General features: G+C 45.7%; 1 protein-coding gene across 4 annotated transcripts in view; it reads right to left on the bottom strand.

The window, feature by feature from the left end:
- The window catches only part of SERINC5 (serine incorporator 5), a 196,505-nt gene that overhangs the window by 34,766 nt on the left and 138,491 nt on the right, over window positions 1–23,248 (bottom strand). For 3 of the 4 annotated variants that reach the window (XM_082624089.1, XM_082624090.1, XM_082624088.1), the window contains one exon: window positions 16,963–17,130. In XM_082624089.1, coding sequence (XP_082480215.1) covers window positions 16,963–17,046 — 84 coding nt within the window. In that variant the 5' untranslated portion in view covers window positions 17,047–17,130. Of the gene's footprint in view, window positions 1–15,377; window positions 16,843–16,962; window positions 17,131–23,248 lie in introns of those variants that run through there. The other variant, XM_082624091.1, reaches the window with a different exon arrangement.

Here is a 23,248-nt window from a genome sequence, read left to right as displayed (position 1 = left end):
TTTGGCGGTACGCGGGCCTCTCACTGTTGTGGCCTCTCCCGTTGCGGAGCGCAGGCTCAGCGGCCATGGCTCACGGACCCAGCCGCTCCGCGGCATGTGGGATCTTCCCGGACCGGGGCACGAACCCGCGTCCCCTGCATCGGCAGGCGGACTCTCAACCACTGCGCCACCAGGGAAGCCCTCTTCTGCTTTTTTAAAGCTGTTGGGGGTGGTGGGGGAGTAGGGTTGGCAGAGGACGAAGAGTGGAACTGAAAAGAACAGATCGGGAGTTTGCTTTTAACACATAGGGTTGGAAGCGCCTTGGAGCATCCCAGTGAGAACGGCTGGCCTGGAAGTTGCTTCAGTATAGCGATAAGGATACGGGATACAGGAAGTGCCCTCACCCAGGTAATGAGAAGTCAGGAAGGGCCTTCTGAAGGACCTTGAATTTTTAGCAGTGTTTCACAGTGAGTGAGCAAACTCACATGGTTAAGATCCTCACATACTGAAGTAATGGGGGATGCCACACAAGTGAACGTTTCAGAGCCTCTAGCAGGAAACAAAAGCTGCACCCGTGTGAGTGGTACCAAAAATAAGGAGGTAACATTGCATTAAATCTGTAAAAGGATTTACAGATGCCACCTCACTTAGTCCTGTTTTGTTCATATGGGATTTACTGCTCTGTAATATTCATGGAACTCTTTTTTCCCTCCCTTCCGTGTCCCACTCTATCAGCAAAGCTAATCCCTGCTGCACCCCGCCGCCCTCACTTCCACTGCAACACGTGCATGGCAGCATCCCTTTCGTCTACACCAGCCCATCTTTCCCGATTAGACTCTTCTCCACCTCCCTAGCCCACACCCTCTTCTCTCTTCTCCTTCTCAGATCAGTTCAAGAAGAACACTACTGCCAGCAAGCCTGAACGCCTACCCTACAATCCCCCACAAATCCCCCCTCCCCTAAAACCCTTGTTTACCGCCAGAGGCCCTTAGGCTCATCAAAGGGTGAGTATGTGGCACTGCATACTTCATCCAAAATATCAGTAGGCAAACAACCCCCTGCTCCAAATACTAAGACCTGCTTTATGCTCTGTGGGTGACTTAGTCGTTTAGCCTTCAGTACGTGGTGAATATTTTTAGGCAAAGAACCTCCGAGTTGAACAAGCTGGCAGGATTTAGCGAGGGGAATCTGCTCTGATTAAATATTTGCTGTTCCAAGCTCCATCCCGGTTTTAGAAAAAGAAAACATACATTACACACAGATTCCACACCGTGGGGTAGAGGGGACAGGCCTGCTAAGGGTGTTACCTCTTATGCCTGGTTCTGGGTATCCAAGGACACTGCATCTGTGTTGGTTCTGTACAGACCCAAGGGCAAGGGTTTCCCCCCAACCCTCAAGCAACCAAACTAAGAGCCACAAATTATCAGGAAGAATAAAAAGCTCACATGGACTTCCAACCCTGAGAATTAAATCAGTGAATCGCTGTAAAAAGTGCTCATCACAGTTCCTTATCCATAGTAGCCATTAAGTAAACTTCCTTAACTCTAAGGTACTATTTTATAAAAAGAACTTCTCGGGGAGGGAGTTAGGCACATTACATGAACCCCTGACTGATTGATGCATTCTGATTTAAACATGGGGGGAGATGAACATCTTAGAACTCAGTAGATGCTCTATTCACTTTACAAAGGATTCATATTGAAAGTTACAGTTGGACTCCCATATCTGCCAGTTCTGCATCTGTGGATTCAACTAACCACAAATGGAAAATATTAAAAAAAATTTTTTTATTTTTCAGGAAGTTCCAAAAAGTGAAACTTGAATTTGTCATGTACCAGTAACTATCTACATAGTATTAGATATTATAAATAATCTAGTGATGATTTAAAGAATATAAGAGGATGTGCCTAAGTAATATACAATGTCATTTTATATAAGGTACTTGAGCATTGGTGGATTTTGGTATCCGATAGCGTCCTGGAACCAATCCCCCAGAGATACCAACAGACAACCATACAGGGTAACTTTCAATAAGGTGAATCCTTCCCTGGCACATATATATAGGCATACATCAGAGATACTGCGGGTTCAGTTCCAGACCACTGCAATAAAGCACATGTCTCAATAAAGCGAGTCACACAAATCTTTCGGTTTCCCAGTGCATATAAAAATTATGTTTACACTACATTGCAGTCTATTTAGTGTGCGACAGCACTATGTGTTTTTTTTTTTAAAAAAAGCAGTGTATAGACCTTAATTTAAAAATATTTTATTGCTAAAAGAACACTAACCATCATCTGAGCCTTCAGTGAATCATGGCAGTAACATCAAAGATCACTGATCACATAACAAATATAATAATAATGAAAAAGTTTGAAATATCGTGAGAATTACCAAAGCGTGACACAGAGACATGAAGTGAACAATGCTGCTGAGAAAATGGCACCAACAGACTTGCTAGATGCAGCATTCCCACAAACCTTTAATTTGTAAAAAGCGCAGTATTTGCGAAGTGCAATAAAGTAAAGGACAACAAAACAAAACAAGGTATGCCTGTATAAGAATTGAGTTCTAAAAAACAGTGCTCACTACCTATCTTTCAGAGACCTAGTTGCCACCCAAAAGAAAATATGTCTGAACTCCCAAATCAGAGAAGACATTTTGAAACATCAACACAAGTATTAAGCTCAAAGAGATGGAAGCTAGAAAATCCCCGTAACCCATCTATATAGAAGAGATGCTAGCTATGCCTCCAAAACAATTTCAATCTCAGGTAAATAAATACAAACAAACGATAGAAGAGCTATAGAAAGGCTTACAGGTCTAGTTGGCCAGGGGCCCACATGCTGCAAACTTAGAAATAAAGTATAGAATTTGGGAGTGTTTCTTACAGAAATGAAGAGGAAAAGGAGCGGCGTGCTCCTATAATATTAAAATATTATTTGGGAGAGATGAGAAAATGGCATATTAGCAAAGCGAATGAGTCTTACATTTCATTACATCAAATTTTTAGGGCACTGAATGAAACCAAGCTGCAGAGAAAGCTTTGGGCAGCTGAGCAGGAGTGATACCATAAAACCTATAAGAACCATATCTGTAGGTTCTGTTTAGTATCTCTTACTTGAAATGAATTTCAGAATCGAGACCCTCTCCCCTTTTTGATATTCCACTTATTTTCAAACTTTCTAAGACAATTTCTTTTTGTCTGTGGAAAAATTCCAGTGTCCATGAGAGTGATGCCTGTCTGTTACCCACCCACGGACAGGAGCTGTGAAACAGGGAACACTAAGATAAGCTTCCATCCTCCCCTCAACGGCCTCTAGCAACCAAGGCTCATTTCTCTGTAAATTATTACCTTTGAGGCCCTTTTTGTGTGTGGGGGGGTATTTTTAAAGACAGTTACAATCTCACATCTCTTTTGTTCGGGTTTCTAGACATTTTTATGAGAAAAGTCTACATTGTGTCATTATTAAAAGCCATAAGGGGAACTAAAATTTCACCGAGCCTGGTTTTATTTGACCCTGCCACCTCTGCCAACAGGAACTTAACATCCCCAAATAGTAACTCCCCAGAATCTCGGAAGCATGCAAGACAGAGACGGCACTGGTGCTCACAGCTTCTCCTCCACCATGAGCCATTCGTCAGGATCAAACCACCCCAAATATGATTAGACAGTTAGAAAACAACTCCAACCAAACTTTAAGTAATAAGCTTTCAATCCAAACAAGACAACTTGCAGAGAACTGACTAATAATGATGGCACGACGGGCTCTTCCTCAGTAGGGAAGCAGGCGACAGCTAACGTCAATCTGCTCAGGGAATTAAGGGAACATGAAGGCAGAATGTACAAACAAGAATCACGCCAGTTACTAATCTTGAAGGAGAGAGAAGAGTTAATCCCAGTGAAAACTCATATAAATCTTCAATTAGGCAACGGCAGTGGGGATTGGGGCCATGGAATAGACAGGTCCCGTTGTGCTGATTTGATGGGGCCTAGGAAGAAAGGCAGAGGAACCCAGAACTAAGATTCCCAGTTCCTAGCTTGGCAGTTGGTTGGACGGCGGCCCAGCAGTGGATAGGAATCACAGAAGAGCGGTTTCAGGATGGAGGGGCAGTCATTCTCTTAACGACAGGCGGCCAGTATCCGGGGGAAATGTGGGCAGATGGCTAAGCAAGGGTGCAGTGCTCCAGAAAGACAGCAGGACTAGAGAGAAGGACTTGGTAGTGACCAGCAGAGATGGCAAAGGAGGCACTCAATGGAGTAAACAAACTCACCTGGAGAGGAATGCGGGTAGAGGAGGGGGAGGGAGACAGAGGTGGGAACAGCCCAGAATGCTGGGGAATGCAAACCTTTGGGGACTGGGAAGAAGGGGAAAAAAACCAAGGAAGAAACTGAAAAGGTACAGAACCAGAGAGAAGCTGAGGGAGGCTTTCAAGAAGCAGAGCGTGTCAAATACCACGACGACGCAGATTGGATTTGCCAACAAAGAGTCATTTGGGGCAGTGATCAGAATACTCTCTAGAGCAGATGGGGGCAGAAGCCAGACTGAGGGCTGAAGGCTGAGCAGAGGAGACAGTCAGGAGGGCTGGGTGGCGGGCAGGAAGTGAACCCAGCGGCCCTTTCACCCCTGCTTTCAAGAAATCTAACTGCAAACATAAGAGTCCAAGCATCATTCTAAAACATATTTATTTACAATTATACAAGCAATACGTAATTATATTCTTGTTGCCAAAGAAAATGTAAATTATAACAGATATAGATAACTGAATCCCCTTGCCCATCATTACTCCAACCCTAACCTGACTGCTTCCCAGAGGGAACCACTGTCACGCTTTCATGTGGATCCTTTTAGGCCCTTTGCTGTGTTATTCCCCTCTCATTACGTCTCACAGATTGTTGCGTGTTCAACACATAAATCTATTTGCATCCTTTTTAACTACTATACAGAAATCCACAACCCAGACCAATCATAATTTAGTTTCTGTGACGCTAGTGGCAGACATTTACGTTGTTTCTGAGTTTTCACTCTTATAAACAATGTACAATGGATAGTTCCCATATTGTGCATATCTCTCTCTGCACAGGTAGAGCATTTAGGAGGACTGACATCCAGAAGATGAATACTGAGTCATAAAATTGGTTAAATTTTAACCGACACTGCCAAACTCTCCCCAGGGAGGGCTTCTGAAAACTCTAGGGTTGGGGAGAACAGGGAGAGCAGGAGAGAGGCACAGAGATGCCCGCAGAGCCCCCTACACACCCATCTCGGAGCCAGGAAAGTCTCTGCTGCTCCCCCCTAGGGTCAGCATCTCAGTAAGCACTGCCCCCCATAATCAAGAGAAAAGGGGTGGAAACAGGGGGGCCCTCTGAGTCCAGAAAACAAATCCACACCTAATCTCAGAGACAAAACTGCAGCTATGGAGGCCTGGACTTTGTTCTAGATGGCAAATACGGTTATTGGCCCACACTCCCTCCCACAGAATGCAGGGTCTGATAGAGAACTCTGTGTCCCCCTGAGAGGAACAAGGCCCACTGACAGTTCTCTCTTGAACACAGAGATGCTGAAGTTTCTGTTAAGAGGACTAAATGTCTAAACAGGCAGAGCTTTCTAGTCAGACCACTCATCAGTGGGAAGATGTGCTTATGGCCTAAGTGAGCACCAAATCAGCTAACTTCCTCTTGAACTTGTGAACCTGGAATAGAGTGGTGACATATCATATGCAAATCCAACTACGCTCATGGCTGTTTTCTGTAAATAATTATTAAAAGCCCAGTGAAATTAGAGTTTACGTGTGTATTCTTCATCCCACACGATATATTATATAACTGTACCTAAGCGTCACAGCACAGGGTTTGCTCATTCCCTGACTCATTCATATCTACTATGTACAGGTACTGTTCTAGGATATGGAGATTCAAGCAGCGAATAAAACAGGTTAAAAAATCCATGCTAACAAGGAGCTACCTTTCTAGTGAAATGCTGTACACACAAAGCCATGTGTGCCCTGCTTTATGGATATTTCAGGCATTTTCATGGTTTAATTTCAACTATCCATGATTTTGCCTTAGGTGGGACACAAGAACCTAATATCCTCCAAAAGACTGAATCCTACCAAACCTATACCCTCAAGATTCTGAGAGCCCCTAGTCACTTGTTCCCCAGTCCTAGTTCTCAGAACCCGGCCAGGCAGACATTTCAGTTTCTGGCCCAGCATCCTTCCCATTTTACACTGGACCAGGAATTGGGGGCCCCCAGGAGCAAAGAACTGGGGTACCCACACACTCATTTTCTCCATCCCCACTTCTTCCCAATCACCAAAATGCTTGGTTTGGCTACCTAAAAAGAAGGGCTGCTGATTATTTTTTTTAACCTGTGAATGATTTACCATGTATTTCAAAAGGCCAGGAAGAGTAAGACATCATATTGTTGAACGTGTCACACTGAATTTATCCCTACATTGTTCTTGCCTAGTCAACCCAGTACATACGAGCTCACACAGCCCAGTATTTGCAACTTAATCAGGAGCTCCGGTACCCTCAGCACAAAGTTTAGGCCATTCAAGTTTCCCCTTCAGGGAGAAGGAGAGAATAACTGCATATGACAGGCACAGGGCCACTGAGGTCTACCACAGGCCAGCGAAGCAAAGGACAGAGTGTGGGTCAAATCCAGCTAGCTCCTGTTCATGTAAATAGAGAACACGGCCACGCTCATTTGCTGGCATTCTGTTTTGGCTGCAGAGTTGAGTAGTTGCTAAAGACCACAAGGCCCTCCCAGCTGAAACGTTTACTAGCTGGCTCTTTACAGGAAAAGTTTCCCTGGCCCAGGACTAGGAAGTAGAGCTGAGGAGCTGCGCTGAGCTGCTGCTGAAGCATGAATTAGCATCTCAAAGGCAAATGACAACTGGTGATGACTTATTCTACGGATCCTAAGTCAAAGGAACAGCAGAGATGCGACTGGCGGAACTTGTGCTTTAAGAGAATTAAATCGTACATCTCCCATATGTCATTTTCAGAGCTGCAGCTTAAGGATTTTAATTTATCTGCCTGCAAAAAAAAAAAAGCTTTGTGGAGGAGGTGGTGGAGGACATGCCTGTGAGTTCAATGCTTTTTTTTCTGTGGGTCAGAAGCCCGCATAGTAGGAAAAAACCTCACATCTGTTATACAAACATGGCGTGTGGAACCAAAAATAAAACCCACACAGATGAAAGCCGGCATGTAGAGAGATAATTTTAGACTTAATTTTAAGACTGTATAAACAGCCTCACTGAAATTTAAAAACCACACCCTCCCCAAATACCCAACCCCCCTTGTGATTAAGCTCAACCCTGCTTTAGAGGGCAACACACTCCAGTCCCTTTTACAAACCTCCTACCTCACCTCGGCTCCCAGTCTCCCATGAGGATGGGGAAAAAGCACTCCTGAGTTCTAACGTCACCCCAAAGGTCAACAGAAGGGACAGCTAACACCACCGTCTCCAACAGTTGCCAACGAATTCAGATTTTTGTTTGTTTGTTTGTTTTTGCGGTACGCGGGCCTCTCACTGTTGTGGCCTCTCCCGTTGCGGAGCACAGGCTCCGGACGCGCAGGCTCAGCGGCCATGGCTCACGGGTCCAGCCGCTCCGCGGCATGTGGGATCTTGCCGAACCGGGGCACGAACCCGTGTCCCCTGCATCGGCAGGCGGACTCTCAACCACTGCGCCACCCGGGAAGCCCCAGATTATTTTTAACTATGCAGCCTAATGCTGGGGGCATCTTCTTTATATACTTTCCACCTGAGGCCCAATTCTCTAGGGACAACTGTATGTTACTCACACCCACATCCCCTGCACCTGCCACAGTGCCTGGCACTTACATAGGCAGGAAAGAAAGGAGGGAGGGAGGGAGGGAGGGATCAATTACGTGACTTAAAAGATATTTTAAAACATGAACTCGGATTACAGTTTAACCAAGTAACACGATCACCCTTTTAAACTCTGTTATCGAGTATCAAGACTCAACTATTCACAATATTTATGTTTCCTGCTCCCAGCGATCTGAGGCTACTGTTGTGTATTGTGCTCTTTGTTCCCTCTGGCTCCATTTTTATAACAGAGCTGTTTCCAACCATAAGCTCTTGTCTGTCCCATTTATCTGCAGAGAGCTTCGCGGTCCCGTCTATGGACAGTTGCTTAACAGGTGCTTTTGATGGTCACAGAAAAAAGGATCAGGAAAACTTCAGTTCTCACATCTTATCATTGTACCCCTCCTACAGTTGGATGGATCCTGAAATAGAGATCCTGTTAACATCCGATGCTCCCCCAAAGCTTCTGGGTAATGGATCCTCCAGACCGAAGACAATAACTATTGTTTCTTGTTTTCTGGCTCCTGGTAAGCTCATTATTACTGGACTAGGATCAAACCTCTTTGTCTTTGGTTCAGACTCAAAAAGGCTCTCAGCAGGGTTTACATTAGTTCAGATCACTGCCTGTAGAACCACACTATTTCCAACCATCACTCTCCCCGCATTCACTGAGCACAGGAGGTTGGGGCCTGAGCCATGAGAGAAGCGAGGGATGGGAGGACTGCAGGGACTGTTTTCTCCAGGTGGTGTTATGCCTGGATGAACTTGAGACCTAAGATAAAACTGTTTGGAAACATGTGTCCCCAGAGTCACCCCAACTTAGAGAGGAGGGGACCCACAAGATTTAAGAGGTGGAACCTCACTGCCAGCGCACCCCAGGGAAACTCTGATCAGGCCACAGTGAGAATTTTCCCTCCGTGTTCTACAAAGAACTTGAAGTTCAATGGCCCAGGCCCACCTTTAACCTCAGAAACACACTCGCTGATACACTGGACACATATAAAGTACAACCGTACAAAGAACTCAGCTGCTGTTCAGAACGAGGACTTTTGAAAAGCATTCTATCTCAGCTGGATTAAAAAAAAAAATACTCCACACTCAAATAACTGGGTCAGCAATATTTTTTTTGGCACTAATTCAACACTTGTTCTAACACAAAAGCATAAAATGCCAGCTGAGAATGGAGAGTTCTACTCCCGAAAACTTCAATGCACGATGCTACGTCTCAGGTACACAGTTCTCTTAACATGAAACCAGTAATGACCAAGATCAAAACAAGAGCCAGACTTTCCAGCTTCAGCATGAATACCTGTCATTCTATGCTGCAACAAACTACATGGTGTTTGGGATCAAACTGGAATATTTTTCATTGCTGCTGTTTGTTTACTTTGAAAAGATGGTCACACCAAACACAACTTGAAGGCAGGTTCTATTTCACATGCAATGCCAACGAATAAATAAGTATTGGATTTGTGGTTGCCCCTATTTTTTATTTCAGACTAACCATCATCCCTAGAGCCCAGCTTCTGGCTTTACAAAGGGAAGGAGGCAAGTGGGGAAGATAAGCTAAGAAAGCCACTGAGGGCCCGAGGTGGTACTATTTCCAGAGGAAATACTTCTCCCTCACCAGCAAGTCCAGAAGAAAGATCAGGAATCAAGAGGAAGGATAAGTTTGCTAAGGCTTCCTCTGCTACTTCTGTGAACATCTGAGCAACAGCCGAACCCAGTCGTACAGGCCAGAGAGGCACCCCTGGCCGGGGACCAGCACTCCTGGGTCCTTGTCCCAGCTCTACCTGGTGTCATGGCATTGGACAAGCCACCTCCCTGCCCTGCGCCACAACCTCTCATCTGTCAAATGAGGGGGGTGGTTAGGGTTATAACTTAAGATTCTTCCACTTTAAAATCATGTTTTATCCAAATTATACTCTAAAAAGAGCAATATTTTCTCTGCGTGACACTTAACATCGCATAGTACCTGCTGTCTCTTCACTGGGCAGAACACTTATGAATGGGAGCTGCATCCTTTTTTCCATCTCTTATCTGTTTAACTAGATCCTTTAACTAGTAACTTTGTTTCATGTATTTTTTTTTTTTTTTTACCTCCTGTGACGGGGACGGGAACGGGAACGGGACTGGGAGGGCTTTCCCAAAACCAGTACTTATTCTAATGCTTTCATATTCCTAATACTGTAGGTTAAAAAAAAGTAGAGTAGCTCGTTACCAAATTTCAGCATCTCTAACATGCTGGATCAAAGCTCTGTCAACTCTAGGAACCACCGAAGTATGGTTAAATGTCACTGTGAACTGACCACAGGGTGTCTACTCAGGAGAGTGTTTTGAAATCTAAGTCGTCTCTGAGGAAAGTAGCTCTGTGTTCATCTACAGTTGCTACACTGTGGGAACTCCAGAATTTGAAAATGGAGTATCATCTGGGAGACATACAAGAACAAACAGCATCCTCATGGGGTCACCCATGGGGTTAGTTATCTGGAGAAAGAAGTCTGAGGGGAAGTGAACGTGTGAAGCTAGGGACATGGGGACAATCCAAATCTAAATAAGACAATTGGAACAGGACATCAAGGAGCCTGGTGGGGTCGAATCAGGACTGCCTGAATGCAGAGTAGAAACCCACCCCTTTTATGACCTGCGTGGGGAAAGTATGTGGTCAGCACTGGACCTAGAAAAAAGGGGGAGAATGGATCTGTCCCCAGCACTGTCCTGAGAAAAGTGTGCCTCAACCAGCAGATAAACATTAGGAATAACCAAAGCAGAAAATGAAAGCACGGCTCAGGGAAAGCAGGCAAAGGAGAAGGGCTCAGGCCAGGAGGTGACCACTACACTCGTGGGGGGCGGGGGGGGAATGGATGACCAGATGTGGATATGGCCTCAGAACGAGCCTGGCTATAAACAGTCCTCCTTTATTTCATTTTCATCCACTTATGTCCACATAATCTTATGTTAATACAGCTAATGTACATGAATTTCCCATTACCACATCTCCTTCTTCTAATGAACAGTGAAAATGACTGAGAAATACAGACCAAAGCTAATTTATATATCACCTCCAGGGAATGTGTTGAGAGAGACTGGATTTTCTGAATAAATAGAGAAAAGTCCTTTAAGCCCATCCTGCTACCTCTGTTCCAGGGGCCTAAATCCACAGTTGGCAGCCTCAACATCCATCCCTGTTGCCCTTCCCTGGCAAATTTTGGACTTCATGATAACTGTAGAAATTGCGAGTAGAATACCTACTTAAGACTTTTTTAAAGGGGTGGGGGGAGGTGATGACTGTAACTTGGAAATGTAACTGAAGGAGGGGCAGATTTAGATCCAAGCAGTGTCCCACCTCCACTTAGTCCTGTAACTGAGTGGTCCATTGAGTCCAGTGGACCAAAGTGACCAGAACAATTTCTAAATAGTTACTTGGATAAAAATGCCAGATTCCAGCGTGCCAAGGGTAGACGAGTTACGGCAGAGACAGGCTTCTCGGGCCCCGGCCTGGGGCTGTGCGTAAAGATCTGCAAAGACCACTGGAGCACATTAAGCAACCTCCCTACTGCTCACCGTCAGGGGTGGGTAAGAAGCCTGGTGTCCGTTCTGACAATTACAGCCTTTTCAGAAACTCATGAACTCAGAGAGTTTAAGCTATTTCAGGAGTTTCAAATCCAAATGCTATTCTTGGGGGGCAAGAAGTAAGGGTAAATGTATGGGACCTGATGTAAGTAAACATCCAGTGATGGGGCCTGTGGCGAGCTACAGCATGCTAGCCCCTTACTTCTTGCCAAATGCAAGAAGCAGGCAGCTAAATGCACATTAAAAACAGAAAAATCTGCTGGCCAAACAAGAGCCTGTAAGCCAACTTAACAATGCCTGAGCTAGGAGATTTCCAGGCGCACCTGAAGTCTCTGGGTGTATCACTGGCTAGTGGGGGAGGCTGGAGCATCAGGGGTTCTACCATCAAGAGCTGGTTTTCATTAAGTCCAGGGAGAGAATGGAATTCAGAAGCTGCTTTTAAGACACTGAGGAGACTGCAGCCCTCAGCCCCCCTCAACTCTGGGTCCTGTCAGATCTCGTCCAACCCTCCTTTGAAGCCCACTCTACCCTGCAACATTATCATCCTGTGCTGAAAAGAACGGAAAAGCTCTTCTCATCCAATCATAGGAATGGTTCAATTTCCACATTCTTACTCACTCAGAGGAAAACTGACCCAAACTCACCAGCAGAAAATAATGTATAAAGCAAACCATGTCTCCAAAAGAGATTCAGTAAGAGTACAAACAAAACGTTAACACCTTTTAAAACAACTGAAGGGGGCTTCCCTGGTGGTGCAGTGGTTGAGAGTCCGCCTGCCGATGCAGGGAACACGGGTTTGTGCCCCAGTCCGGGAAGATCCCAAATGCCGCTGGCCTGAGCATCCGGAGCCTGTGCTCCGCAACGGGAGAGGCCACAACAGTGAGAGGCCCGCATACCGCAAAAAGAAAAAAAAAAACAAAAAAAACCCTGAAGGAACAAAAAAAGATTGCTATCAAAAACAAACATCATAGGAGCTTCTCCTCTCAATACAAGGAATGATTCTTCAAGATTTAAATTTCAAGCAAAGAAACACACTAGAACAACAACACAAACACGTCTTCCACGATGTGGGAGGTATGTTTTGGTTCTGGAAGAAAAAAAAAAAAAAAAAGCAAAGGTTCAGGTACTACCTACCACCCATGTCAATGCCTCAGAGCAGCCTGGGCACCAAGTGGAACGTGGGATGGAGAAAATGGATTCTTCCACTCAGGAACCTTTAGGGCTCTTCTTCCCTCAGCCTGGCACACAGCTCGCAGGAAATAAGCCTTGAGAGCCACGTAGATGTCCTGTCCTCCCTTTCCCAGTGCAGGCTTAGTCTTAGAGGCTCCTGTCCCACAGGAAACAAGAAGAGCCTTCCTTTCTCCTCCCTCCCCAAATGCCCGTGCAGCTTCCTAGGACGCCCAAACTCAAAGTGTCATCATGGGTCTCCACACAGAAGTTACACCTTGATTTAGTGGTGCCGGTCAGGAGGCTTAAATCTCTCGCCCATTTTGTGGTTGCTGTTCTACATTCTAAAATGGATTTTTAATCCCCACAAGCATCAAATATCTCAAGACTGTTCCTGCGTGAATTACATGGTCACTGACAAGAATGACCTGCAATAAAATGGCTGGTATGTTTTGAGATGGGAAAAATGCTCCAGGAGAAGACAGAAATCGCATCCCATTCAACCAGCACAGCAGAGCCAAAGTTCTCACGGGAAAGAGGAGTTTCCCGAGAGAGAACAGGCGGGACGAAGTCTGGCCCAGCAGTTCTTTGCAGTTCCCTCTGGCTCAAACTACAACACAGGCCGCATTGGGAAGCCAAGGCAAAAACTGAAAACAACTGAAAAGGCACTGCCTTGTGTTCAAAATCTGCACACCAAAGGCCACGTGGCTCCGGACGGAGCCCTGGCCACTGCGCAGGAATGCAAGGATGCCGGGTAGGAGGCAATTGTGCTCTCCCATCTGGGCTGTTACAAGGATATGTGCTTCTCCTCTTCCTGTCACACCCTCAACCATTTCCCCAGGCCAACAAGGAGGGAGGACTGCAGCAGAAGCCCAGTGTGCATCCCCCAAGGGACCTTTCAGCGCCCCGCCCTCAAGCACCGCCTGAGGGTGAGGCCAGCCTCTATTCTATAGGCCCAGAAACAAGCTGACTTGGTGACCAGCTGGCTGGCCCCCTGTGAGGCCTTAGAGATGGGAAAGTCTTGGTTTCACCCACAGGGGCCTCATTCCCTATTCAGGAAGCCCAGCCAAACCATTTTCAAATCAGTACCTTCAGGGGACAGGCACAGAAACATTTACAAGAGCCTCTGTGAGGCCTCGGGGTTGCTCCTTCCCTCTCTCCCTCCCTTCCTCCTTCCCTCTGCTCTGACCCCAAGTCACACTGCACACACACCACTGCTGGGCTCACCTCCCTGAGTATCTCGGCCTGTTTCTATGACAACAGCCTCCTACTCAAGAATCTATAATGGCTTCCCACTTGCCATGAGACCACGGCCAAATGCCTCACCTCAGCACTGAGATTCCTGCACGTCATTCTACCTGCCCATGTTTCCTCCCTGTCCTTCTACACATGCGTTGTCCTTTTTCTACCTACAGAGCCTAGTCACTAAGAACTCAGTCAGCCTGGATTCAAATCCCAACTCCACCACTTAGAGCTGGAGACCTTGGGCAAGGTACTTAAATGACTCAGTACCTCAGTTTCCTCATCTGTAGAGCAGGGATAATACTGCTCAGCTGAGTACAGTGGTCATGAACTGAGATGATAATGTAAAGTGCTTAGAATAAAACCTGGCACGTGGTATCACCCAACAGATATTAGCAATTGAAATATTCATTATTATCACACAAGTCACTTCTTCCACGAAGCCTTCCCTAGCGACACCAGTCAACACCTTCTGTTTCTCTTCTTTCTTTTCTTTTTTTTAAATCTTCTGTTTCTTAAATGTTCTATGAACAGTCAGATCCTAACTGGAGTTGTTAGGGACTGTTCCATGCGTCAGGTTACTTGGATGGTAATCAAATGTTAAAATTATTATTATGAAAGTCATATCCTAAAATAGGTCCTGTGGTTCCCAAATTATCTTTACCTCCAGTAACAATGTTTCTGATGGGTTCATCTCTAAGAGGTACTATACATTTGTAGTTTCAGATTGTGTTTCTGGGATCCAAAGCCTAATTCTACGGAGACTGAAAGCTTCTTAAGAGCACTATGGACACACTGGCAGTTCCTATCACAGTGACACACTGAGGCCTTTTTTTTTTTTTAATTTTTCCTTCCTTCCTTCCTCCCTCCCTCCCTCCTTCCTTCCTTCCTTCCTTCTTTATTTATGGCTGTGTTGGGTCTTCGTTGCTGCATGCAGGCTTTCTCTAGTTGCGGCGAGTGGGGGCTACTCCTTGATGCCGTGCGTGGGCTCCTCATTGTCGTGGCTTCTCTTGTTGCGCAGCACGGGCCCTAGGCATGCGGGTTTCAGTAGTTGTGGTACGTGGGCTCAGCAGTTGTGGCTCACGGGCTCTAGAGCGCAGGCTCAGTAGTTGTGGAACACGGGCTTAGTTGCTCCGCGGCATGTGGGATCTTCCCAGACCAGGGCTCGAACCCGTGTCCCCTGCATTGGCAGGCGGATTCTTAACCACTGAGCCACCAGGGAAGCCCCACAGTGGGTCCTTAAGCCAATGCTTGTTCATTTAAAAAGAGAATATTAAGTTACCTGAAAAGCTAAGGTAAGAAGTGGGAGATTAAACAGACCTTCAGAATAAGAGTTAAACTCTACCCTTTCAAGTATTCCTCCTCTCAAACTTCTTGTCACAAACATTTAAGATTAAACCAAGTTAAGAAGAAGAGAAGAGTGGAAACCACCACCGAGATGGAGTAGGACCTGGTGTAGACGAACAAGGCAGCCTTAGCCCTTGGTCTCCCTGCCTCCAAACTTCCACAGCACTTCATGCATCCTCTCATAAGACACAACTTCTACCTGGTTTTAAGCCTCAGAAGACTTCATACCTGTCTCTGGGTTAGAAGCTCCTTTTCTCTCAAGTTTGAATGACCCATGGCTCCCACTGCAGGGCCTTACTGAACAGAGATCCACTGTTTAAAGCAATCAGAGGAGAATCTAAATTTCACAAGTTTTCACATTAGTTCCAGTATATTCCAGATCATACCACCACAGTTATAAAAGCATTACCCAACAGAAAGCTTCAAAGGGACTACTTTAACTAACGGATAAGAGTATAACAAGTGCTTGTAAAAACATGGTTGTTCTGAAGCCCTTGAGTGCATTTAAAATAGTCTGCAGTTTCAGCATAAGGTTGGGGAGAACAAACACTTCCTCAGGAGTTGCTCCTGGCGATGCCATCTCCAGGCTTCCAGTAGGGCACTGCCCTGACCTTGTCCCCCCCTCACTCTGCTGGCCCCAGGAAGATGCAGTGCTCAGCACTAAGGCTGTGGGGCAAATGGGGTCTGGCTGGCTAGCCTTTCCTCTCCCGCTTTCCCTCTGAGGAGAGTTGCCCCCAGAGAACACGCCTGCAGCTCTTCCCAGCAAACTGTGCCCCTGCAGAGGAAGTGCTCCCTGGCTCAGGTGGGGTCCCCAAATGGGTTAAGTCTGACTCATTTTGGGGTTCAGTAGTAGGAAGACCACTTCCTTGCAGATACGAATCACAATGTCTTACATCGACTTCTGGGGGGATAAAGGTGATGTTTGGCATCTACCCGCTGAAACTGTAGTCTTTTTTGTCAATTTGTTCAAAACCTCCGAGGGGAAGGATGGTGTTATTTACTGGGCTCCCTCAGAACCCCCAACACCTCCCCCCATAATCAGGCCTACTATGAGGAAATTCCAGAAAAAGGCCCTATATGTGTCTCTATCAGCATCACGTACCAGGGATACCTTTGTAGACACTGCCCAGGAAACGGATGGAAGCAAATCCGTCCCTCACCCCTGGAGACACCCACCCCACAAGTGACATGTCCAGAAAAGTAAAACTTGGCCAATAGCCCACTCCTCATTATCTGTGGGATTATGTAGGCTTTACCATACTGGCCGCATTAAGTGTTTATATATAACAGCTGCTACTAGAGACACTGGCAGACAGCCTTAGGACAAGGGAAGAGTACAAAAGTCTATAAGAAAAGACTACACACCTAATCAGGAACGGCCATCAACAAGGCTAAGATGGGACTTCCCTGGCGGTCCAGTGGCTAAGACTCCGTGCTTCCACTGCAGGGGGCGTGGGTTTGATTCCTGGTTAGGGAACCAAGATCAGGGAACCAAGATCCCACATGCCATATGGCATGGCCAAAAAGGAAAAAAGACAAACAAAAAAAAACCCAAAATGAGGCCAAGACAACACACACAATCTTCTGCACCACAAGCATCAGATGGCATCTGTCCTTCTACTAAAATAGAGATGGTGAAGGGTTCGCCCACTTGGAAGGAAAGCACTGAAGAGGCTTCAGGGCAGTTTAGGGAGAGCGGGTATAACCCTAAACCACCCTGGGGTGGGTGGGCCCCATCCTCTAAACTGAATGTTTCCCACACACCCTCATCAACCGTTCATCAGCAGTAGGAAGAGGTGAAGGGCTGACTTACATGCTCCCTCATCTCGCTGGCCACGGTGTTGGACATCATGATGCAGCAGATGACGACGACCAGGATGAAGTAGAGCGCGTACATGAAGCGGGTGCTCCGGGACTGGCGGATCTTGGGGCAGCAGCCACAGCAGTAGGAGCAGCCAGCATTCCCACAGCAGCAGGCCAACTAGGAAAGGAACACAAAACACCCTCTCGGAGCCTCTCCTTCACAAACCTGCTCACCCCAGACCTCTGCAGGTGAGCTACCATTCCTCCAAGGCGTCCTGCCCATAGGACATGTGTGAACAGTTGAGTGCGTGAACAAAGTTTTCGCCAGAATTGGTCTGACATTGTCTTTAATAAACATGATGGCTTGGGAGATGCCCAATACTTAAACAGAAAAGGCACACTTCACCTGAAGCACCGTGATCACTCTTAGACGAAAACCAATCAGGGAAGAGCAAGAGAAGAAGCCAAGAACTAGAAAAAGGACTAACTGAAGTGGGAAGGATGGGAATACCAAGAAGTTGGGCCCAAGAAAGGGACCTGTCAAAATCCATGAGCCAAAGAATGAACTGCATGGGGGTGGGGGGTAACTTGAAGCACAAAAGGCACAGGTGCCTCTTACACGTTGTTGTTGACCACAGCTTCACGCCCCTAAGGGTAGGCTTTAGGCTAATGAGTGGGGCAGGATTGGGCTTTACTGGTCAATGCAACTGGACATAATTTTATTTGAGAATATTAAATAAAATAGGGAATTAAGTTTTCAGGTTTGGATCTGGTGTTAATTTTTTTCTTCTTCTTAAAGAGTTTGTTTTTTTAGAGTAGTTTTAGGTTCACAATAAAACTGAGGGGAAGGCACAGATTTTCCATACGCCCCCTACCCCTACACATGTATAGCCTCCCCCATTATCAATATCAGTCACCAGAATGGTACATTTTGGGTTCACTCTCGGTGTCCTATACTGAACAGGTTTAGATAAATGTATAATGACATATATGCAACATTATGTATCAGAGTATTTTCACTGCCCTAAAAGGAAACTAGATCTTTAGTAAGCCTGGGTTTGGGGCCTGGCTCTGCCACCTACCAGCTATAAGCATTTTCAAGACTCAGACTCCTCATTATTATTATTATTTTTTTTTGTGGTACGTGGGCCTCTCACTGCCGTGGCCTCTCCCATTGTGGAGCATAGGCTCTGGACGCGCAGGCTCAGCGGCCATGGCTCACGGGCCTAGCCACTCCGCAGCACGTGGGATCTTCCTGGACCAGGGCACGAACCCTTATCCCCTGCATCGGCAGGCAGACTCTCAACCACTGCACCACCAGGGAAGCCCCAGACTCCTCATTTTTTAAAGTGAGGGTGCTGACAGTACTTAGTGTACTCGGTGGTCTCTTGGACAACCTAATCAGACACACCTGGTGTTAGGGAGGGATATCCATTTAGCAAATAGGGAATAATACTAAAGAGATTACCATAAACCACGAATAACAACCAAACCTACATGTATTGACACTATACACAAAACCTAACAATGCAATCTCTCGATAATGATTTAGCAGGAAGTTCAGAGCTTTGCATGGCTTCAAAACAAGCATCAATTAGAAGACTACACTATAAACATCACTTACAGTAAGAAGAGATCACAGGTGTAAGACCACAACAGGTTATAATCACAATGACGTTAGGACGGATCTTGGAAACATATGCATTTCCCAAGATATTTCATCTACTTCATGGAAGCGCCACTGTGGGAGCCCTTTGTCATTCTGTACTATTTCATTACTTTAAATTTCTTAATGTACTCTCTCCATCTTACATTCAATTTTCTAAGCCATTTTTCTCAAGACTCTTCTTGCCTCAGAAAGCTGGGCTACTGCTTTGCAAGACAAGCTATTCTATTGGGCTGAGCTAACAGATCACACAAGTGGGATCCTAACACTGCTGCCTGTGTGGTGTTCTTACAGGCCACCTTCCTTTACAGTTCACTCATCCATATTCTCTGTCCCTGATTTTATTGATCCCTTTCCACTCATATGCCCCAGTTTTTCTTTCCTCTCCCTCCCCTGCTCCCTCTTCTCCGCTCCCACTGGCTTAGCTGGCTTCTGGCCCGGACCCGCCTCCCTCCTCCTCTGCCTGCCAAATTCTTTCCAAACTGCCTCATTCATGGGTTGCTAACTCTTTAAGCTCTATGGTCTTAGATAACCAGTTTTACTGTATTTCAAATGTGATCAAATATTTATCCTATCTGGAAAAAGAAATATTTAGAAGCAGTTGATACATCCCATGAGAGAACTTAACCCATAGCAAAATCAACATTTACACTTACTATCTCCACAGAGGGGAAAAATGAACACAGACAGACATAAAGTCAGCCTCACTGGTCATTTAAAGACAAATAGTGACAGAGGAATGTGATCATGGAAAACGTGAAGAGAAAATCACATTGGTTTAATCCTACTCTGTCATTAAAGTCATGTGTCGTTGTATGAATCTAATTTTTTAAACTCTCCTTATTTTTTACTTTAACCCTACATATAGTGCTATGATATTTATGTGTGTGTATACATATATACAGACAAGTGTACATACATACACACATGCCTAATATCAGAATCAAAGAGCACTTCTCTACTAGCCTAAAAGTTATTTATGAACGCAAACTAAGCCAATCACCAATACCATAGTACAAGTGCATTATCTTAAGCTAAACGCTGATATGGAAGTGGAAATTCAAAACAGCATCCACACAAGCAATGTTATGTTAGCAGTGAGGAAAATCTCACAGCCCTGCTGACTTACTACTTCTTTCCGGAAGAGCATAATTTAGAATAAAATGGGTTTACCTTTTATTCCTTGCCACTTACAGCTTTATTTCTGCGAGCATGTCACTCCCCTACTCTTCACCCTCAAAACTGGAGAAAGCAACTCCTGGCCAACCTAACTTCTGGGACTGTCACAAGCTTGGAGAAGCGCCTCTGTCTTGTTACCCCCAACTCCAGAGGACCTAAACATTTTACTGAACAAGTCAAGGTACAAAAAACAAAGGTAGAATGTACAACACCAAGAGTGAACCCTAATGTAAACTATGGACTTTAAATAATAATGATGTGTCCATGTAGCTTCACTGGTTGTAACAAATGTACCACTCTGGCGAGGGACGTGAATAATGCGGAAAGCTGTGCGTGTGTAGGGGCAGAGGGTATACGGGAAATCTCTGTACCTTTCTCTCAATTTTGCTGTGAACCTAAAATATCTCTTAAAAATAAGTCTATCAAAAAACAAACAACAACATATGAACAAAACAGTGCCCATCAACGGCTCAATAAACGTTGAATGAATAATATATCATAAAGTCATAACAGCAACACTCCTCAAACAAAAGGGCTGGCAATCCCACTCCACAGGGCCAAGGGCACAAGTCATGTGCTGCACTCTGAATTTCTCACACCCACATTGTATCACAAAGAGTTCATTATTAAGGGCTTTAATTTGTAGATACTGCACACAATCTTCTTCCACAAGAAATCAGTATACATTCAAGAGGGACCCAGGACAATCTTTTGGGAGGACGATGTTTGCAATTCTTCTAGAAGTTCATCCTGCAGGTATACTTACACAAGGGCACAGAGATTTAGGTATAAGGTTGTTCATTAAAAGCATAAAAATGGGGACTTCCCTGGTGGCGCAGTGGTTAAGAACCTGCCTGCCAATGCAGGGGACACGGGTTCGATCCCTGATGTGGGAAGATCCCACATGCCGCAGAGCAACTAAGCCCGTGCGCCACAACTACTGAGCCTATGCTCGAGGCCACGAGCCACAACTGCTGAGCCCATGTGCAACAACTACTGAAGCCTGCACGCCTAGAGCCCATGCTCCGCAACAAGAGAAGCCACCACAAAAAGAAGCCTGCGCACCGTAACGAAGAGTAGCCCCCGCTCGCCGCAACTAGAGAAAGCCTACTCTCAGCAATGAAGACCCAACGTAGCCAAAGATAAATAAAATTTTTTTTAAAAAAGCATAAAAAAGGTCTTATTCTCCAGCTACACAGGGGCGGAATAAATGAATTATGGACTATTCATACAATAGGACATAGTTTAAAAGAATAAGACAGTGTCAGGGGCTCAACTGTGTCCCTGCCCCCGCCCCTCCAGTCATAAGTTGGAAGTCCTAACCCCCTGTATCTCCAAACATGACTTTATTTAGACAGACGGCCCTTAAAGAGGTAGTTAAGATTCAATAACGTCACTGGGGTGGACCCTAATCCAACATGACTGGTGTCCTTGTAAGAAGAGATTAGGACACAGAGACACACAGAAAGAAGACCATGTGAAGACACAGGGAGAAGACAGCCATCTACAAGTTAAAGAGAGAAGCCTCCTTAATCTCGGACTTCTAGCTCCCAGATCTGTGAGAAATTAAATTTCTGTTGTTTACACTACCTGGTCTGTGGTACTTGGGTTATGACAGCTCCAGCAAACTAAGACAGCCAGTATGCCCGGATATCTTATACGTATGCATATGTGTGCGTAGGGAATATGTGTGTGGACACAAAGACTGCTAACATCGATCACCTGGGCCTAGATGAGTGGGGAGGAAACTAAGACAGCCATGTCTCACTGTTCTGCTCTCCTGTCTGGGTTTTTATCGTGTGCATGTATTACTCTCATGATTAGAAAAAGAAAACAGACTATTTAAGAAAAGTAAGTTTCAAGATCATGATACAGAAGTATTTGCAATGTGGTATTGACTTGGGTGATTTCTCTCTTTCTGAAGAAACTTTCCCTCCCCCAAATATACTGAAAAAGAAAAATTTCGAAGAGCCGTTCACACCCTCTATCTAACTTACTTTGAAATAGCAACAGCATGAATAGCAAAGGCTTTTCTAAATAAGAGGTGCTTTGTCCTTGCCGGGGCAGAGTCCAAATGAAAGGATTAGCCAGCCTCTTGCTGCTACCTGGAGCTGGGCCTCCCCCTTAGTGTTAGTTTTCTTCTCCTGTCTAAGGTGTGTGCCTGCGCGTGTGCGTGTGTGTGCGCATGCGTGCGCGCGCGCGCGCGCGCGCACACACACACACCACCACCACCACAGTAAATAAATACACAATCTCTCTCCTTGTCCTCCCCACTGGCCTTGGGCTGACAGTCCTTCTAAGGACTGATGCCAGGCAAGTGAGGAAGTGATCACAGAAGCGAAACATGAGCTAGGGCTGGTAGTAACTTCCGGGTTCTTTTGTTAAACTAAAAAGCACAATTCCTTTATTACCTAGAATTCCCTGCTGACAACACCACCAATTGGAAATAGCAAAGAATCAGGAAGAAAGCCAAAGAGATGTCATAGAGTCAGCACAAACACATGCCCATGTATCTTGTGAGAGCTCCCCTCTTCCTCCCTCAGGTCTTTTTTTTCACAGTTCCAACAGGCTTGCTTAAGCCCACTGGTGGGAAGAGTACAGGTCTGAGAACCAAAAGGCCTGGATTCTAACTCTGTGCAGCTCTGGGTCTTGGTTTTCCTCACTTGCACACTGAAGGAGCGTAGGCAGATGACAGATGATAGGTAAACAGGTTTCATCTGACGCTCAACTCATTGGCAGTGGCGGTCTTGAGGTAGGTTCTAAGGCTGAATGTCTCAATCCACAGGGAAAATGCAAGGACCAATGCGCACCATGTGCATGGTGGCACCCATGCTACAGTCTGGTCATCCCTGTAAGAGGTGGTCTGATTGATCCCTACCATCCACAAGTTCTTAGATGTTGAAAAATGTCCTGCAAGAGGCAAGCACACTGGGTTAAACCCAAAGCAAGAAGAGAGAGAGAAAAATCGATCAGACAGAGAGGAATTAAAAAGTGGAGCAGTCCAAAGCTCTTCAAGCAGGCACGGGTTCTATGAGCATCACTCCACTGCTTCCTGGGCTGCATTCTGCGATGTTCAGCTCCCGCGGCAGTAAGATAACTCACACTCATCATAATGGCTCAGGCACCCCATTAACTCGGGGTCCCTTCGTTCCACTTAGGAAGGCAAACAAGTTGCGTAGGACACTTCTGTCGCAAGAATCACCCCAAACACGGATCACAGTTTTTTCAGTGCCAATGCTTTAGTTTGGGGGAGTGTAAATCCCTCAGCAAAGTGGAAAACATTCATTCATTCAGACTTATTCCTCGAGAGCTCTGGACAGCCTAGTTGGCTTTAGCACGTCAAAACTGAGTTGAAACCGCAAAAGGAAAGATTGCTTCAAACCTGACACGGACCTTCATTCAGTCCCCTTTCCTGACTTGGAAATGCAGGAGCCCTAGCAGAACTGAGGAA

The sequence above is a fragment of the Mesoplodon mirus genome (genome assembly GCF_964341445.2).
Source record: "Mesoplodon mirus genome assembly, chromosome: 5".
Lineage (NCBI taxonomy): Eukaryota > Metazoa > Chordata > Mammalia > Artiodactyla > Ziphiidae > Mesoplodon > Mesoplodon mirus.
This window is presented reverse-complemented; position numbering and strand designations above follow the sequence as displayed.